General features: G+C 42.0%; 1 protein-coding gene across 1 annotated transcript in view; it reads right to left on the bottom strand.

Annotated features, from left to right (window-relative positions):
* Positions 1-17,991, bottom strand: part of LOC310896204 (uncharacterized protein) — a 417,164-nt gene that overhangs the window by 258,426 nt on the left and 140,747 nt on the right. Inside the window, exon 3 of the mRNA XM_083828233.1 lies at positions 11,626-11,714. Coding sequence (XP_083684359.1) covers positions 11,626-11,714 — 89 coding nt within the window. The remainder of the gene's footprint in view (positions 1-11,625; positions 11,715-17,991) is intronic.

The raw sequence follows: 17,991 nt of genomic DNA, 5'->3' as shown, positions 1-17,991 counted from the left end.
AGTCGAGAGGTGAGTTTTAATGAAAGATTGCAGAAGCAAAAGAAAAGATTGCTCTTGGATGACACCAAAAAATCCTTCTGTTTCTATGGAGTGGCCCAGAAGAAAGTGCGAAGACAGGAAAAAGGGGACGGAGGAAACCTGTGAAAGAGAAGAACGGGAGAAGCAGTCAGCTAAATGGAGTGGAAGATAACCAAGAACAGAACTTCAAGCAATAGATTTCACAGGGTTTTTTAATAGCTTGAATTAGATCTAGCAGGCAGTAGAACATCAAGGATATTGCTGGCTGGTGGAGACAAGGTGGCACTGGCAAGCAGTAGCTCCCATGGGAGGGAGGAAGTGGGGACAACTTGCAGACATCGTCCATCAAGAACTGAGATGATCATAACTTTCAGCTTGTTAATGATGAAAAAATCATGATGGCCATTGTGACGGAGAAGAAAACCAATGGCAGGAGAAGGGACAGCAAGATGGAAGAAAGTATCATCTAGGAGACAACCCAGGAGATGGCAAGTGCAACAGAACTGCTAAAGGAGATGGAGAGCTGAAAATCAGGAAGAAGTGGTAAATAACTAACCTTAGGAATTCAAGTCATTACTGAAGTGGCAGCGGGATGTGCAGCAGCAGATGGTTATGAAAGCCTGGACAAGAGCATTACTGGCAGACACAGAGAGAGACAGAAGGCCAAGTGCATTGGGGATTCTCACATGGATACCTCTGCGAGGGCAGAGGGGTGAGCAAGTGGCAAAGGGAGGCACAAAAAAAATCAAGGAGCTGTCAGTGAGAGTGCATCTTCACAGCAAAATCAGGAAGGAGAAAAAGAGAAGTACAGAAGCCAAATGTTGCGAGGGAGAGAAGACGAAAAAGAAGGGCAAAGATTGTCCTCATATAGTACAGCAGCTTGAGAAGCCACTTTATTATAAATGAGAGGCAGCAAAGAAAAGATAAGGTATTTAAGGTAGTGGGAATAAACAGGAACGTCTGAGAATCTGGGGATGAAGGGCATGAGGAAATCAGTGGGCTGTGAAAAAGGCAGACTGAATTAAAGGAATTTTGTTCTTCAAGACAAAGGAGCAACAGCATGCTTGAAGGCGGAGGGTCTAGAAAACAAGAGTGGATAAAAATAGACAAGAACAGAAGAAGAACTGACAGACAACCAAAGACAGAGAACTTGCAGTGGGTCTGGAAAATAGAAAGAAGAGAGAAGGGGTTTGGGGAAGAATGTACAGGGAGAAGCTGGAGGTCATGTCTGGGCTTATTCACTCATTCTTTTAAGAATAGAGGACTTGATCCTGGCACAGGAAGGACGAAAGTTAGCAACAAAACACATTTTATTAGTCATGAGCAAACACATAGGGTTTGAAGCTCCCAGCCCAGTATGAACATCTGCATGAGAGGCAGCTCAGTCTCTGGAAGAAGCCCTGACCCTATTAAAGTCAATGACAAAACTCCTCTTGCCTTCAACAGAGCCAAAATTTCACCTTGTGTCTATGGCCATTCCGCTGAGACTTCCAACATGAATGCCAATTAGTGCCAGTTTCAAAGGTGACATTCGTGACACGGATACTCGCTCCGCTGGGAGATGAGCTAAGTTTATCACAGTGAGTTTGCATAAACCAGTAAAGGTAAGTGTGACATTCCCTGTCCTAACAATCAGCCGAGGCAAAGAGAGAGATGCACACAGAAATAGCTGAGATTTTTACCATTCTGAAAGGACGCTAAAAACAGCATCGTTATTGATTTAAGGGAAAATAAATAAATAAAAGGAATTAGTAACTCAGCCTGTGTGTGACAGGTCCAAATGAATCAATTAGTATGTTTAAAAAAAATGACAAAAAAAAAAAAAAAACACATTTAAAGGGTAAATTGTCCTTTACTTTAAATTGACTGAATACCAAAAAATGACTTGAGGATACTAGATTACTGCTTTGAGGCTTTCCGAAGCTGGACTTAGGTGACAGCCACTATTAGCACCTTCAAATTAATAGTTCAACAGTAACTGGAATATTAACCAGAATGTGTCATTTTGATTTTGTCAAATAGGCATGTGAGGATTTTACTTAATCTCTGGGTTGGTCGGAGATGTAAGCAGACTGGATACTGCAGTACCTAGAATAGTTACCTTTTTTTTTTTTTTTACTTTGCACACTGATATTTGACATGTCTAGATGAAAACCCATGCAAACCCCTGTATGGTTCAATACACAACTCAATTCAACATCCTGACAACAGAGAACTCTTCCCATTTTATAAGCCTCTACATTACCCCAACTTAAGCAGTAACTCTACAGTAAATCAGACCTGTGATTTCCAGTTCTACCATCCCATTTACGAGTGTAAATCTGGACTAATCCAGTGGAGATAGCCTCGCTGTTGTGTTTCACCCCAGTGCTATGTAGATCAGAATCTCGCCTAACGTGACTGAGCTTGATTCCCCACTCTGCTCCATTATTTTCATCTAAATATTTCATCTACACTGTTTAGACCGGTGTAATAATGGCTTAAAGGAGTAAAGGAAAACCACAATAGTATACAAATGACAGTAATATATGACGGGTAGCAGGTAAGCCACATTTCAGCCCCTCAGGAGACTCCTGCTTCAAGGCAAATCTGTATCTCATTCTAAGTCAGGTTCTGAATAAATATATGATCCTATCAGGAAGTCACCACGCCGCTTATTCTGTGCGCATGTACACAGGCAGACATCGCCCCTGAGCAGCTGACAGTATGCTCGGAGGAGACCGAGCCTGGCAGAGCAGAAGGGCTGCAAATCCAGCCTGAAAGTGCGTTGGCAGCCCTGCATGTGGAAGCTTGCACATCACCTGCTCACGCTGTACCTAGCCCTAGGAAATGCACTAAATCTTTCAGCCTATACATGCCAAGTTCATCAACAGCTTTAAAACGGAGAAAGAAAAACACAGATCCTATTTTTAACCGTTCCCATTATGTAAAAGAAAAGTAAGGAAGCATAATACAGTATCAACTCACTGCTCTTCTGCCACTGTGTGGAGTAAGGCTTGCTCAACACCTCTGTACCTTAACACACAAGCCTGTTACATGAGCAACCCCAACCAAAATGAAATGAGCTATCGGGCTTTCTCAGGCTTTCTCAGCCTGCCCCACACTAGACACACATCGGCCCGACTTCGGCTCAGCATGCAGCTCTCCCCCGATTTCAGCTGCAGTTGACCGGTTTGCTATCGCTCCGGTGTCAAAGACAAAGGGCACAACCCTGAGATGCTGAGCACGAGCCACCCCAGTGCCTGAAATCAGGCATTGACTGACCGACTGGACCAAAGGTGGAGGGAGAAGGCTGAGAAACTTAATAGCTTTTCATCCTAAAGCCATGGCCTAGACGGGTCTTCCTTGTGGAGACGCTGATTCGTCCATTCCAGAAGGGGGGCTGCGATGTGTGTATGTGTCGAGTGAGAAGGAGATAGGTTTAATTAATCTTAAATGCCTCTGCAATTCAAGAATTGTAGCCCTGGATCAGTTCCTGTACTAACATGATTAGCAAATATTGACTTTTGAGTACAATAATAATGTGTCATCTGAAACCCTTGATAAGTAACTTAAGTACTTCCTTAGCTTGCATCTTATTAAATTAGATGAGGTACGGTTGAAACACATTACACAAAGCCATTGAAATGAGAAATCAGACCTAAAGATTTTAGCATTGATTGATTAAGCAAAGTCCAAAGTACAATAAAGATGAAACTGTGGCCCATATTCTGATCTCCCATCCATCGCCGTACGTACAGATTGCCTTGCTCTCGGATTTATACCAATGCTGGTGAACTAATCAGAATCGGGTGATTCGTTTCAGTATTTGCTAACATGGGTGTGTTTTCTTTGGAGTTCTTCGGCATGGGGTGAAGTCACTTTTTTCCATTTTTGCAATACGGTAATTCTCATAGTTGTAACAGGGGTAAACATTCCCTGTTTGTGACTTTTTGACATGTAATCCATCATCTGATTATGTACGATGACCATATAATGTCAGTTTTATGGAAGGTTAACTGACATAGGTTTGGAGCTTTTGAAGTTAATACAAGGGAGAAAAGAAACGCGTCACACTTGCGTGCCTGTGAATATGGTAAGTATAACACACTCCAATCTGTTCATAAGGTTTAGTTTAAAAATGTGTACAGCAACTCAACCAAGAAAGGAGTTAAAAGATGTGATACTCCTCAGATGCAACCTGACAAATCTTACTTTATTGATTAGTTTTCAAAGGCAGTGCAGTGAGAGCACTACACTTACAATAGACTTTGGAATGAGGAGGGGGGGAGACGAAAGCTCCAAATGTCATCAAAGCAAATGGTCTGTGAATGTTGCTTCAAAGCTAGTCATTAGCTGCCAGGGTATTTTGCCACAAAGCTTGTAAAGAGGTTTTCCTGGAGGGGAAGGTATGACAAAATGCACTTCTTGGCAAGATGACTTCTGCTTAAATAGCAGGACACATTAATTCTTGCTTGATACATAAAATTAATTAGAGGATTAACATCCTTTATGAAATTTTGCCAGAGATTTTTTCCTTTTTACCAGGAATAGACCCCAGGCCTTTTCTGTACTCTAATGAAATTGCAAATTGACTTGTGTTCAAATGATGCTTGACTAAAATGAATAATTAAAAATGTATTGCTAACAATGAGATGGGTCAGCTGATCTTTTCAAGGATTAATTAGTTTCAAGAACCATCTTTCTCATGTAACACAGCAAAGGCCAATGCCAGAACACCTTTTTTTCATGCAGTAGTTCCCCTTGAAGCCAATGGACCCTTTCTACTCCCAATTATCCAAGGTTTTATTCCAGATTCAGTTTGACGAGAGTGGGTTTTCCTCTACGGCAACACAGAGAGGAGTTATGCCTGAAGGAGTTGAGCTGTTATTCTATCTAAAATTCAATGAGCCCAATTCCTCTCTTTATTACAGTCTGATATATAACCGAGCTGAACTGGCGGGAGTCTCCTGTTTGTCTTCATTATGTTTTGCATCATGGCCAGGAAAGCATGCTTCTCTAAATCCCAAATACCTCTATGGAGATGAACAACGTCCTATCGGTGTAAGATCTCGGTGACTGAGAAAGGAGGAAGGATTATGTTTTCCATAGGTCAACAAGTGCATAAATGGAGAATAAAGACTCAAGAGAGTAAGGAAGCCTGTGCATGTACGTGTACGTGCTCCTTCGTAAAACATGTTGGGATTTGCTGCTCTCCAACATGAACAATAAAGAGGTTCAGGATCTAGGAAAAATGACTCAACATAAATTTTTCAGAAGCAGGTCGGGAATCTAATTCTCAGATTTTTCGAAAGTTTTAGTACTTCATTTCCAAAACACCTATGCAGTTACTCATTTTCCATTTTCACAGGTGCCGTGAAAAATCCCGCTGAATGCCTATCCTTTTCTTTACACATCTTTGAAAACTGGCTCTAGGGCCCATTTGCAAAAGTGACTTGCATACTGTGGCATCTAACTCTGGCTGAACGCCACCCAAAGCAACGCTTGGAGGTTAAGAGCAAAAAGCTGGAAAAACTGCACTACTGCTGTGATTCCATCCTTTTTGGTATTTAGTCAGTTCATTTAGGGCTGATGTGGGTATATTTGTGCAGTGCTGCCCTATGCTGTATAGAAATTTTCTCGGGTACTTTGAAAACTTAACCTTTAACTTCATGTAAGGTGAGATTTACAGAGGCATAAAGGTGCAAAGGGAGCTGGTGATTACAGTTGAGGACCCAACTGGTAACTTGCTGCTGAAAATCTCTTTCATAGATCCTTCACTTTTAAAATATGAAATGTCTGAGTTTCTCCCCTAGTGTGTGCAAATAAGCGTGTTTCACTTTTTAAATTCCTTAATCACCTCATGTGTTTGCAAAAGGTCCCTTTCTGCAGTGAGAATTTTAAAGAAGGAAACCTAACATTCAATTTCAGTGTTTTCTCAAAACACTTTCTAATTCTCAAAACGCTTATTTCTACTGTACATGTTTCTGAGTTCCTGTCTCCAATGGATTTTTCAGATGTGTTTTATGTTGTGTTATGATGTTTCTAATTTGGGTGATGAAAGGTTAAAAGATACGCCTGTATGAAATTACTCAGTGGCTCCTGTGAACTAACATCATATCTTATTGAGTATGATCACTCTGTCATTTGCTTTGGCTACAGCCAAGGTTTCGGATACAGTAGGAGTAAGCTGGGATCCCCAGAGCCTACTGCAGAATTTGAAGGGGGGCAAAAAGACATAGTTTCCTTGCCTAAGACTTGCTAGCCATGTGTAAGGAGACGATGCTCTGGAAAATGTTGTTTTTCTTTGGCTGCCCTTTAGTCAGATCTTCTCACTGCTGGCATTGTGCAGAGTCAGCTTAAAAGGTGTATTTAGCATTGAGGGATTTGGTAAATACTGCTTTATTGTGCTTCGTGCTCCCTACAGGGCATTCTGAAGAGATGAATAATAAGTGTGAACAGGAAGAGCAAGTTTCCAGTCCTGTCAAATTAATTAGACCAGCGTAGGCTGAAGTGAGGTTTGCCGTTAGGTAGGTTGAAAACAGGCAAAGGGAATCACTCAGGCATATATAAAAATGTTACCCCACTTCTCTTATTATTGTTTTCTTCCGAGTTAGATGTAAAATGGAGCTATGTTTTGTTACCCACAACAAAACCACTCTCAAATGCTGGGCACATAAATAAAATAAGCTGGATATACAGAGCTATCCCCCTGCTGTGGCAAAAGCAAGACCTGCCAAGCAATGACGCTGCCCTTCTAGCTGCTGTTTGAGAAGTGTTTCCTTATGGTTTTAAGGGAATTAGCAACACCCTAGCTTAATGTCATTTAATTCTGTAAATACATTTTGGAGCTTGACTCAGCTCCCAGCTATAAAACAGTCCCTCTGATTTGCCAGCCACCTTCTTCACAATTTTCTGAGAGTTGCATTTTTCCTTACAGCAGCCCAAAAAAGCCATTTTTAGTGCCATACTTGGGCTCTAGTTTGTGTCTTTTGCTAAGTCTTTTCAGACAGTCATCAACATAGGAGGTAAAAAAGGGTCTGATCCAAATCCTGCTTGAGTCAGTGGAAAAGATTCCTGCTGAATGAAGTGAGGGCTGGATAAGATCAGTAGACCCTATTTTTTCATTCTCTGCCTAGACAGGAGGGATCTCTATTGTGCATTTCCAAGCTCTGGTATGAAATGACTCAAACTCTGAGGCTACTGCTTCTCCTGAAAACTACTCCCCAGACTAAACAGATCATCTGATAAGAAAATTATTTCCCCCTTTATCACAACCCAACCTCTTTCCTAGGCTCCCCTGGAAAGCCTTAATTTTTATTCCCCTTAAGTTGTTTTCACATTTTGAGTGATAAGCAAGGATCTAACGTATTCCTCCTGCACTCCGCGTTTGTACTTGGTTAGGTGCGTTCATATTTCCTGCCAACTAAGTCCTTCCAAATTTTTGAGCATTTTATTACTCTTCTGTTACTTCAATACGTAAACATTTCTCTCGTTTGCCTGCATACGGTGTATGGAGATGTGAACTGCTTCACCACAGTGTAACACAGTAGCTATCCCCAGGAACAAGAATATTTGGGTAGGATTCACTTGATCCTTGGCGTTAGTCACCTCAGACTAACTTTCAGTTTAAAAAAAAATAGTTTGGGGAGGCTTAAAGGAAGTCTAGAGTGACTGGGGTGGCTGCGAAGACTGCACCCAAAGACAACTCCCGCTACGTGACGTGAATCAGGCCCTTGGAAATGTGCGCCTGGAAACGTCCGTCTGAGAGGCTTTCAGAGGGAACAAATGACATACCTAACAAAATTAAACTGTTCTGCAAAACTTACTGGGCTAACTTCTTATTCAGGGAGGTGGACAAAAATCAAGCATTTTTATAACTTTGGAAGCTCCCGTTTTGAAATTTTGAGAATGGAAAGTTGTGGTCGTTGCTGCTGTTGTGCTGAAAAGTATTACAATGAAGATGCACCCGATCTCTAAAATGAATTAACAAAAAATTATGCTGAAACATGAATGAGATATTTCAGTGTTGCCTGCAATCCAATTTTCAGCCTTTGGTTTCTTTTTCTAATTTTGGTTCATAGAGAATTTCTAACTTCTTATACTTATCCTGCCTCAGAACAAAATCACACATTACATTTGGGATTTCCAACGAAACTGAGATAAAGTTAGCTCCTAATCCATGCTGTTCTTCATACCCAGCCTTCCTCAGCCTGTATTTTTGTTTCACTCTTTTACTCTTAATAGAAAATGAGAATATCCACTTCCAGTTTGGCTCTACTTGTCCTCTTTATCTGAGGCTGCGATTCAGATGTCACTACTAGCCTCTGATAAGGTCAGCTTGTTCTCCAGCTCTCCATGCACTGTACTTGACCTCATGGGTGTGGGGAGGGACACGGAAGGTCAGGCACAAAATCTCATCCTTATACTTTTCGGTCCAAAATTCATCTGATGTGAATCAGTGTTGCTCTGCTGATTGCTGCTTTATGTCTCTGAAGAGCTCAGACCTCACCATGTTATGTGCCTCTGCCACAGAAAAACAAGGTGAAGGCACATCAATGAATGCACTCTCCTTTTTAGAGAGGTGTGGTGGTGTGGGACACAAAAACGTCAGCTCATTGAAAGAAAACATGATGAAGAGGTACTTCAAAAGCCGCGACATCCCTGCAAACAGGCTGCTACCACTGATTTTCTCTCAGATTCCTTACTTCGATTTTTGGCAAGTGGTTCAGAGCAGCCAAGGAACTCCTACTCTGGGATCTACAGAGGGAAGACAGTCCACAAAGAGAATAGTTTCGGCACTGGGGACAATAAGAGGTCTGGGGCCTGAGCCTTAGAAGCAGACGCTCCCTTCTCTTTTTTAGAGAATTTCAAAATGCTTTGGTTTTCATTCCAAATTGGAAAAAACAGACATACAATTGCAAAACCCTCCATAAAACTGAATGATCTTTTTCTCCACAGCTCCATCTGAAACAGATGGAAATTTCTTCAGCAAAGTGACCACTTAATTAAAAATATGTGATACCACATTAATACCACTTCAGCAGGTACTGGGAGGACAAGCGAAGATTGTCCAACCTTCTCCAGGTGTTTAAGTCAACTGTTTATTGCTCTTTAAGGTGTCTGGCAGCTGGTAAGTAATTTAAACGATGCTTGTCGGCTCCCAAATAGAAGAAATAAATGAACACAAAAGAGCAAGATTTCAATTAAAGTTCATCATGTAAAACAGGCCTCATGCCTTCCCTGACCACAGAGATTAGCTTTTGTGTCTGGAATTGCATTTCATAAACCTCCTCCCTCGACATGGAACATCTGCTCCCTTTAGGACTATTGTTTTACACCCATAAATAAAACATAAAATTACATTTTTGTCACTCTTCAGGCCAGATCTTCAGCTGGCATAAATCAACGGCAAGCAGTCAACCTCAGCAGAGCTCTGCTGACTTAAACCAAATGAGGATCTGGCCCTTGATGCTTTGGTGCTGAAGAAAATAATGGGTCTGGGCAGAGCATGTGGGACATTGTTTATCAGAGAATGTGTGCGAAACTACGTGGAGCAAGTAACCATAAAGCATGATTGATCTCTCCAGCATATTTTAGCACTTTTTTTCAGTGTTTACTGAAACCTTTTAGGTAGTGCAGTCTTCTCAGATATCATTTTATGTTTGAAAAGCTTTCTAATTCATAATGAAAAGTTACGCGTCGCTCCAATGAACCTCTAGCTTCAATTACTTGCTGTGCAAATGGTTGGCCTGCATTTTGACCAATGTTTATGGTGTTTGGCAATTTTTCAGTAGCTACTTTACCCTGATATGATTAATTTCTTGCATAATATGAGGTTTTGCATGTGTGGAGCTGAAATAATCCTACTAGGCAGAAGAGAAATAAAAGAGCTTGTGTGTTTCAGCTTTAAAAACATTTGAAACATAACATCACAATTTTAAGCGTGCCAATGATAATACAAGTTAGCCATGGATGAAGACGACCACAAGAGACATGAAGATCCTGATGGGATTCAGCAGCATGAAAGTCATTACTTGGCTTGTAAGGTCAGCATACTAGATCATAGCTGGGCAGCCCAAGAGGCAGGGAAGCAAGAGACAAGCCGGGAGCACATCGTACGTGACTGCATCGGCAGAAGTAAGAACTGCTGCCGGTATCCATTTTCTTCCCTGAAAGCCAAATCCTGCTCTAAAGGCTAGTTTCCCTTTGCACCAGAAGTGTTAACACGTATTAACTACCCTGAAGTAAATGGAGGTAGAGCTTGAACAAACAAACCTTCATTAAAAAATATGTTTAGCTTTAAGCACCTTAGAAATCTCACTTGGTCACGCTGGAAAGTTAAGTTTGTGCTTCGGCTTCTTTACTGGATCATGGACCTAATCAGACTTTACAGTAGGCGACCAGAGAGCAATGTTTGGATCTATGCAGTCCTAAAAAGACAGATCTTGCTGACAGCTCTTTTCAAGGAATTTGTGGAGAATGAGACACCCAACTCCTATTGCACTCTGAAGCAGAAATTGCAGTAATTTTCACAGGACCTGGTGCCCAGTTCTGTTTGGGCTCTCTAAGAAGAACAACATTGAGCATTATCACCCAAGCTGCCTGCCCTGTTACTGCAATACCCACAGACACATCTGTTCTGATTCAGTTCATCGTTTAGCTTCTTAATGCAGGCACATCCTCTTCAATGATTTAAGCTAAGATACTGTGCTGTAAACTCAAGAAGTGGCCACAAGATCCCACATGCCCATGCGGGCATGGGGAAAGTTAGCTTCAGCGGAAGTTGCAAAGCAGATTGCTGTAGGTGGTAACCTCTTAAACCGCCCTAGAAGGAAGCCCTTTGGTGCCTTCAAAATCCCAACCTCCATATTTTTACTTACTACAATCACACACTTGTCAGCTTAATAGAAAGTACGTCTACATTGCAAATTCCAGTATAGGGAAGAGGTACTCAGGCTGGCTATAAATGAGCTAGCCATAAATGAGCCTGCTTTCTGGCAGGATAAATTAGCCCATATGGAGCTAACACTGCCAAAAAGCAGGGTAAATTAGTCCTCTCAGTGTTCTCTGCTGTCTCATCTAGACTGCGTCCAGTATCCACAATAGTTCGTTTACAGCTAGCTTGGGTATTTCTACATTGTCATGTGGACATACTCGGAACAATATTATTATTATTATTGTTGTAACATCTACAAGAGTGCAGGAACTGAGCCTGACGTGGGTTAGTTACCCTTACCTTTGCCTTTTAGCTCAGTGTAGAGAGGCTGAGGCTGATGTGGTAGCACTGCAGCATGACCTCACCCAATTCAGCAGTTATTTCTGCTCAAATGAATGTCCATAGATTAGACTGTCATCTTGGCTGATAATGAACACGTAGGCATCCCAAGCCCCCAAGATTACTTTACAGCCACAAAGAAACAACTGGGATTAGTTGATCTATCCTGGGTAACTCAGCTAGTTTGGTCTTTCGAGTTCTAAAAAGACCTAATCCAGAGCAGCATGACTTAGGTTGTAACATTCTTTTCTAATGTCTAAAGACTTTTTTTTTCTGTGGATCTTAAACATACTGAATGGTTTTGAATGGAAAAAATGCTTTAAAAATTAAGAAACAAGTCAGAAAAATACCTCCATTAGCTGAATTTGAAACAGGTCCTGGGTACATGAAGCAACAGCTGTCCCTGAAATCTGGAGCAATGTGGAATTTCACAAGGAACCTACATGGACAAAGGAAATGGCAAATTGAACAAAGATCAATCTATACTTAACACTTTCAAATACACTGCTGGGTAGAAAACTTCTCAATATAGACACACTTCCACTGCCAGGGAAGTGCTTAAGGCAGGATGGCTTATTTCAGTTAGGTGAAATAAAATAAGTGATGCTAATAAAAGCTGCACCAGTATATGTGCACCTGACAATTAGCACTTCTACCAGCACAGCTATCTGGCAAAAAATCACATCCAATTTAATACACACATGCCAGCAAGACCTCTAACACCAATTCCCAATATATCATGTTAACAGAAGCCTACAGGTTTCAGAAATTAATTTCATCCAATAGTGCATAATTTTACAACCAGGTAGCACAATACGTGAAAATACACTTCAAATCGTTGTTTGACTTAGGTGATCTTAATCAGTCCCATGGAGAGTGAAGAAGACAACTTCAAAATGCCCCAGTGCTATCCAGTTTCTCCCTTAGTGTTCGGCTCCGTCTGGACTTTGCAGCAAAATGGGGTAGAGCAATCAGCATGTGCTCCTTGAAAATGTGAATGCAGCCCTTTCTTTTTCTGTATTTACTTATAGATCAGTGTACCCCTGCAGAACTATAAACAGCTGAGAGTAAAAAATAAAGGGACCTCAGAAAAGTTTTATGTCCTCCAAACTATAAATGTCAGGTGGCAATGCTAGGCAGTTTATTTTTCTGTAGAAATATATAATTTTTTTTCCATGAAAATATTTTCTCTCACACACACACAAAAAGCTAGCTCGTCACTGGCAATTTTATGAAATATATACATAATTTTGCAGCAGGTACTGATGAATGCCTTTAATAAGTTGAGTTGACAATTTTTTTATTTTTTTTTTGCTGCCTCAAAGAAAAGAATGCATATATTAAAAGGCGCTTGCATTTTTATTTATTTATTTATTTTTCAGGTGGTAGAGGGGAAACAAGAAGGACCAGGCAGCAGTAATGCACCCAGAGATCTGTAGGAACATCCAGATGAGGCAATTATTTAGAGGGGTCAAGAACCCCACTGGGCTGGGTACCTTCAGGGGCAGCATTTGCCAGATGAAGCGTTACGTTTCCACCCAGCTAAGGGCCAGGGTACAGAGCGAAGCTGGGGAGGCAACGGGCACACACACGACATTTTCCAAAGGTGGGATTCCTCCCGACTGCGCTTTCCCTCCCCAGTTAAGGGTTGAAATGAGCCACTGGAATCTACTGTATATCCTGGGGAAATGAACGCCCTGGCCACTTTCCAACTCATATTTCTCTCTTTCTACAGCAAACAAACAATAGGCCAAGTAGGATGTTGTACATAGCCCTGGAAAAGAAAAAAAAAAAGTGAAGTATTGATAAACTGAGATTAATTTTTACAAAAATGTTTATATCAAGTGCATATGCTTTGCCTCTTGGCCATTATGGAAATGTCAGGGGTTTAATTGGCAGTTGTGAATAGCAGCACCTGCAAACAGCTCAGGGCTTGTTCCTGTGGTCTGGCAACATTCTTACTTTATGCTTTAAATAAAGGCTTACTCACTGAGACAGAAATAACTGACAGCGGATGATTGATGATTGCCCATCACGCAATGGCTGACATCTACCATTCACTGAATCCATTTACAATTTCACTTCCAGATTTCATTAACAGGGCCGTGACATCTAGGAACAGGATTGATACAGATGGCAGCTCAGTTACAGAGTTCAGCTGATGCTGAGCGTATGTTAAGCATGGAAAATAGATTACTATGAGCTCCAATCTATCTCATGTGGTACATTTTGGAAACCCTATCTGTTTACTCCAGGTAACCTTTTATAGTTCTATTTATCCTGCCTAGTTTCAAACCAGATAGCAATTTTCCACAATGGAGAATTTATACTGCCATTTGCAACGTGCGTTTATAAAATACTTGCTTCCGTGAAATATTAAGACAAGATTTTGGCATTCTGAAGGTCCCTTTTTTGCTCGAGAAGGAAACAAGGAATGCGAGCACATAGAAATCTGCCATTTCCCTGGTCACAAATATCCTCTTTGGAGTGAAACGAATGGCTCGCTCCCCACCACACACCTGTGTGCGTCTCAAACTGCAGTGGCCGCGCAGCTCAGAGGCAAAAGCAAAGTTTCCAGCCAGAGGGGCCAGTCCCGCTTGGCTTCAAACTCCCGCTGACCTCTGCCTGCCATGGGACACGGTGTCCTGCAAATCCTTGTTTTTATCTCCAGCGCCTTGGCTTTGGCACAGGCTGCTCCTCAGGAAGGCCGAGGCTCAAAATGCAATTTTCCATTTTCATTACGACGCCAGGCCAAATATCAGATCTGAGTTGAGTTTTCAAACGCCAGAAGGCCTGGAGTTGCTCAGACACAAGACTTTCGCTCAGACACAAGACTTTCGGTCAGCTTGCAGTTAGGGTGGGGGACGCTCCTTAAATTCAGAGCTACCTTCAGCTCGAGGGCTTGGACACCTTTCCTTTGGTATTTGTGTGGACGTCAGTGTGGGAGCAGCAGAAAGGGGTGATATTCACCCTAAGCAGCTCTTGACTCTTTCAAGAGTACCAAGAAAACAAAGGTACTAAACTAAAACACAATTTTGTAAAAGCAAACAGTCACAGCCTAGTAAATGCTTATACCTACTTAATCCATGCAGAGAACAGCCATTGCCTAGCCCTAAAGGTGGAGAAGAAGAATAAGCAGGGTTAAAACCAGGTGCAACACTGCACCCGAGTAGTGCTTGGTGCAACTGCTCCGTACGGCTCAGCTCCTGGAGGAATGCACGGTGTGCAGCAACTGGTTGTCCACCATTATTACAGCTTGCATAAATGGCAGCCTTTGCTTTCTGAGCTCACTTTGTGAAATTTTCACATCAGCCCACAACCTGCAGCAAGTTTTCAAAACCCTGCAAACACACAGTGGGCCCCTTCTCAGCTGCTCTACTCTTTCCTCCTTTTGTTTCGCGTCAGCACAACTTTGCCCTGCCCCGCTTTCCTGTCCATAGGGTCTTCTGAAGCCCCAAATTTGTTACTGCCGTTCATATTCATAGAGCCAAAGGAGAGTGCAGTGGAAACTGGTCTTAATGCAGTTCTTCAGCAGGTGCAGAGATAGCCGGTTTCCAAACTGACGCTCGTAATGGCTTTCCAGAAACAGCTCTGTTTCATTTCAAACTTGTAGAGCCAAATCCATCCCTTCCGTATTTCAACCAACTTCGTACATTTAAGCCACTGTTTCAAACTTCATACATAATTGCATGCAGTTCTTCTTGTAAAAAGTCAGTGGTTCTTTTCTTCATTATGATTATTTAAAGCAATTAAAGATGATCACACACAAACTCTAGAATTAACTTTGTGCAAATATTTATACAGAAGCTAAAGCTAAGGCTTTTTCCCCTTTCTAGGTGAAACGTGGAAGATTTGTTCCAGAAAAAACAAATACATTGTCCAGTTTAACTAAAGGCATTTTCGAAACCCAAAAGCACGAAAAGCCTCCATTTCTTTTGCACTTAAAAAGCCATGATACTCTTTGCAAAGAAAACGCTCATCTTTTTTCCGTACCTTCTCTTATTTATGGGTGTCATTGCTGATGGCAATAGCTGACAGTAGGGAACTTCTGTAGGAAATTCCCCTGAAGTTGCAAAAAATGCCTTGCTGTAATAGAGTTAGATTTGATGGTGCAAAAAGGATTTTTAAAACTGGTCAAAGACAAATGAAAGCTGCAGCAGCTGTGACAGAAACAGACCCTCCCTGCCGTGGAGATGAGGACCCGCATGCACCTTTTGAAAAAGCGAACTTTAGGTATCCCATTTTTATTACCGCTACTGCGAGTCTGGTCCAGCTGAACGGATCTGCACTGAATTTTCTGCTGTCTCGCACACAGCTGGAGACAGTGGAATATTTTCTGCTATTCTTTGTAAATCCCCCATAAAAAGCGCACTAAGGAGCTACTTCAGGCTGGCACAGAGGCGGGCGCTCAACGCCACCTCCCTGCAGCAAAGCCTGGAAGCGCCGCTTTGAAGCAAGGCATGTGCCCTGGTGCTCTGGTGAGCAGGGGCCCAAAAATATGACAGACACACCCCGAAGTCAGGAATAATAGGAGCCCACCCCAATTTTAGATGCTCGGCTGCAGGCATCCAGCTCCGAGCCAGTCATCTGGGCTCTCTCTACAGCAAGTAGAGAGAAATAAGTACTCCAAGGGCATATATATCATCCCTCGCTACGGTAGGTGTCTAAAAAAGGCCAAATCAGCTGTGAGCTGAGTGAGTGCATTTCTCACCACTGACCAGATACAGTGTTCAAATGATGGGCTGAGCCAGCCATCTACTTCTCTAGCATCTAAAATGACACGAGACAGGTTCCACCCAGAGCAAAACAGTCTCTAGAGGAACTTGCTTCAGCACCCAGGAGTAGTGGAACAACAAGTCTACAGATTTATTTTTTTTTCAATTCCTGCACGATTTTGCTTCGTAAGTTATCAAGTAAGAGAGATGGAAGAGGAGTACGGATATATTAAATAGCACTGAGAGGATCTCTGCTTCTGCCTTGCATTTACACGGTGACTGAAGCCTAGGGATGCTGCAGTGTGACTTGCAAAGATGGAGGAAGGTACGTCCAGCGAGAAAAAGCTGACTTTGTGGGTGCGGTGGAGAAGTCCTGTCCCAGAGTTTTGCCGTTCGACAGGACACAGGTTGCTTTTGATTCGATTCAAAGCCTTGAGGCAAACCAACGAGGAAGGCAGCTGGACCTGCTGGCTTGGCACTGAGGCAGCCCAGGGAGCACACGCTGCCTCCCTGCTGCTGCCGGAGTTTCCGAGCACAACAAGCTCCAGGACACGAGTGATGAAGGACACCTTGGGATAGTAGAATTTGCTCCTGGAGTGGCTAAGTTCCCTGAGATAATGTCTTAATGCACTCCTAGGTATTTGGGGTTCTTTGTGACTCCGGTAAATTCTTGTCCCCAAATGTCCCTTACAGCCCTAGGCTAATGGGGGAGAGGCAGATTGCTACAGGCTCCACTTCGAGCCTTAATTATTGCCTACTCTCACTTTCTCTCCAAAGGCACCAACATTCCTGCACAGAATATATGCAGAAGGAGATTTTTTTGCTTAAAATTAAGTGCCTAAGTCCATGCACGAGAATTTGGGAACAAGCATACTGCCAGGGCTGGGTCAGAAGAGAAAATCTTCAATGATTTTGATACGCTCAGATCCTGCAAAAATGGGCACTGGGGGGAAGTTTATTGAAGAAAAGAAAAAAGCCACGACTGATTTTACACAGATATGAATGACATATAATAAATTAAAGCTGTACTCAGTGGCAAGCGTGCGAAAGGACTGTTGAACAAACTGCTTTTTTGGCTATACACCATCCATCTGGTGCTCTCAATTAGGCACGGACTCTGTGTAAAAGCAGTAAATGGTTAGGTAATAAAAGATCAAGTCAAAACGCATTTTTGGAAGGGAGAGGTGTAAAGGTTAGGCCGGCCCCATCGCCACACACACCACGTTGCTCCCTGGTTTCTGAGCTCTTCATTTTGCAATTGGGACATTCCTGTAGCATAATGGGAAATCTGGCACGAAGCTCTATGCAATGTGTTTTTTTTATGATTACCTAGCAAAATACAAATGCTGTGCTCCCAGAGCCAAAGAGCACCTATAATTTCCACTGAAGTCAGTAGAAGCTTTGCGCATTATTTTAAATCCCTGACAGTAGGCTTTCTTAAATTTTCCATTTTAATTATTTCAAAACATTAATAGCTAACTGAAGACACTATAAAGCCATGTAAAATAAATGGCACTGTAAATTCTGCAAAAAGTATATTAATAGGTGTTGGCTAAGGTGTTACTTTTCAGACAGTGTCTCCAGTTGCATCAAGAGCTCCAACTGGCAATGACAGTTGTTTTCAGCTCTGTCCCTTATTTTCCTTTAAATAACAACACATCCATATATAACATACTAAAAGACGACGTGATCTAAGGTAGCCCTGTAGAAACAAAAATGTGCTTTGGATCAGATCTTTGTTATTATATGGATAGTGAACATTTGATCTGTATTTATTGCAGTTGGACTGAAGTGCAGAGACAAGTAAGTGTCCTCAGTTGGGCAGTTAGCAGATCTTTACTTATAATTTATAAATAAAGACTATGTTCCCATGAACAATGGCTCAGTGCAGCCTACTAACCATCATCCTTGGTTAACTACACTAAAATGACCACCGTTCCTTTTCTGCATGGCTGTGGCTCAATTCTTAATGGGGTTACCCTGTCTCATATCTCAAAGGTG

The sequence above is a fragment of the Anser anser genome (genome assembly GCF_964211835.1).
Source record: "Anser anser genome assembly, chromosome: 3".
NCBI classification, from domain to species: domain Eukaryota; kingdom Metazoa; phylum Chordata; class Aves; order Anseriformes; family Anatidae; genus Anser; species Anser anser.
Note: the sequence above shows the minus strand (reverse complement) of the source record. Positions and strands in the feature narration are given on the sequence as shown.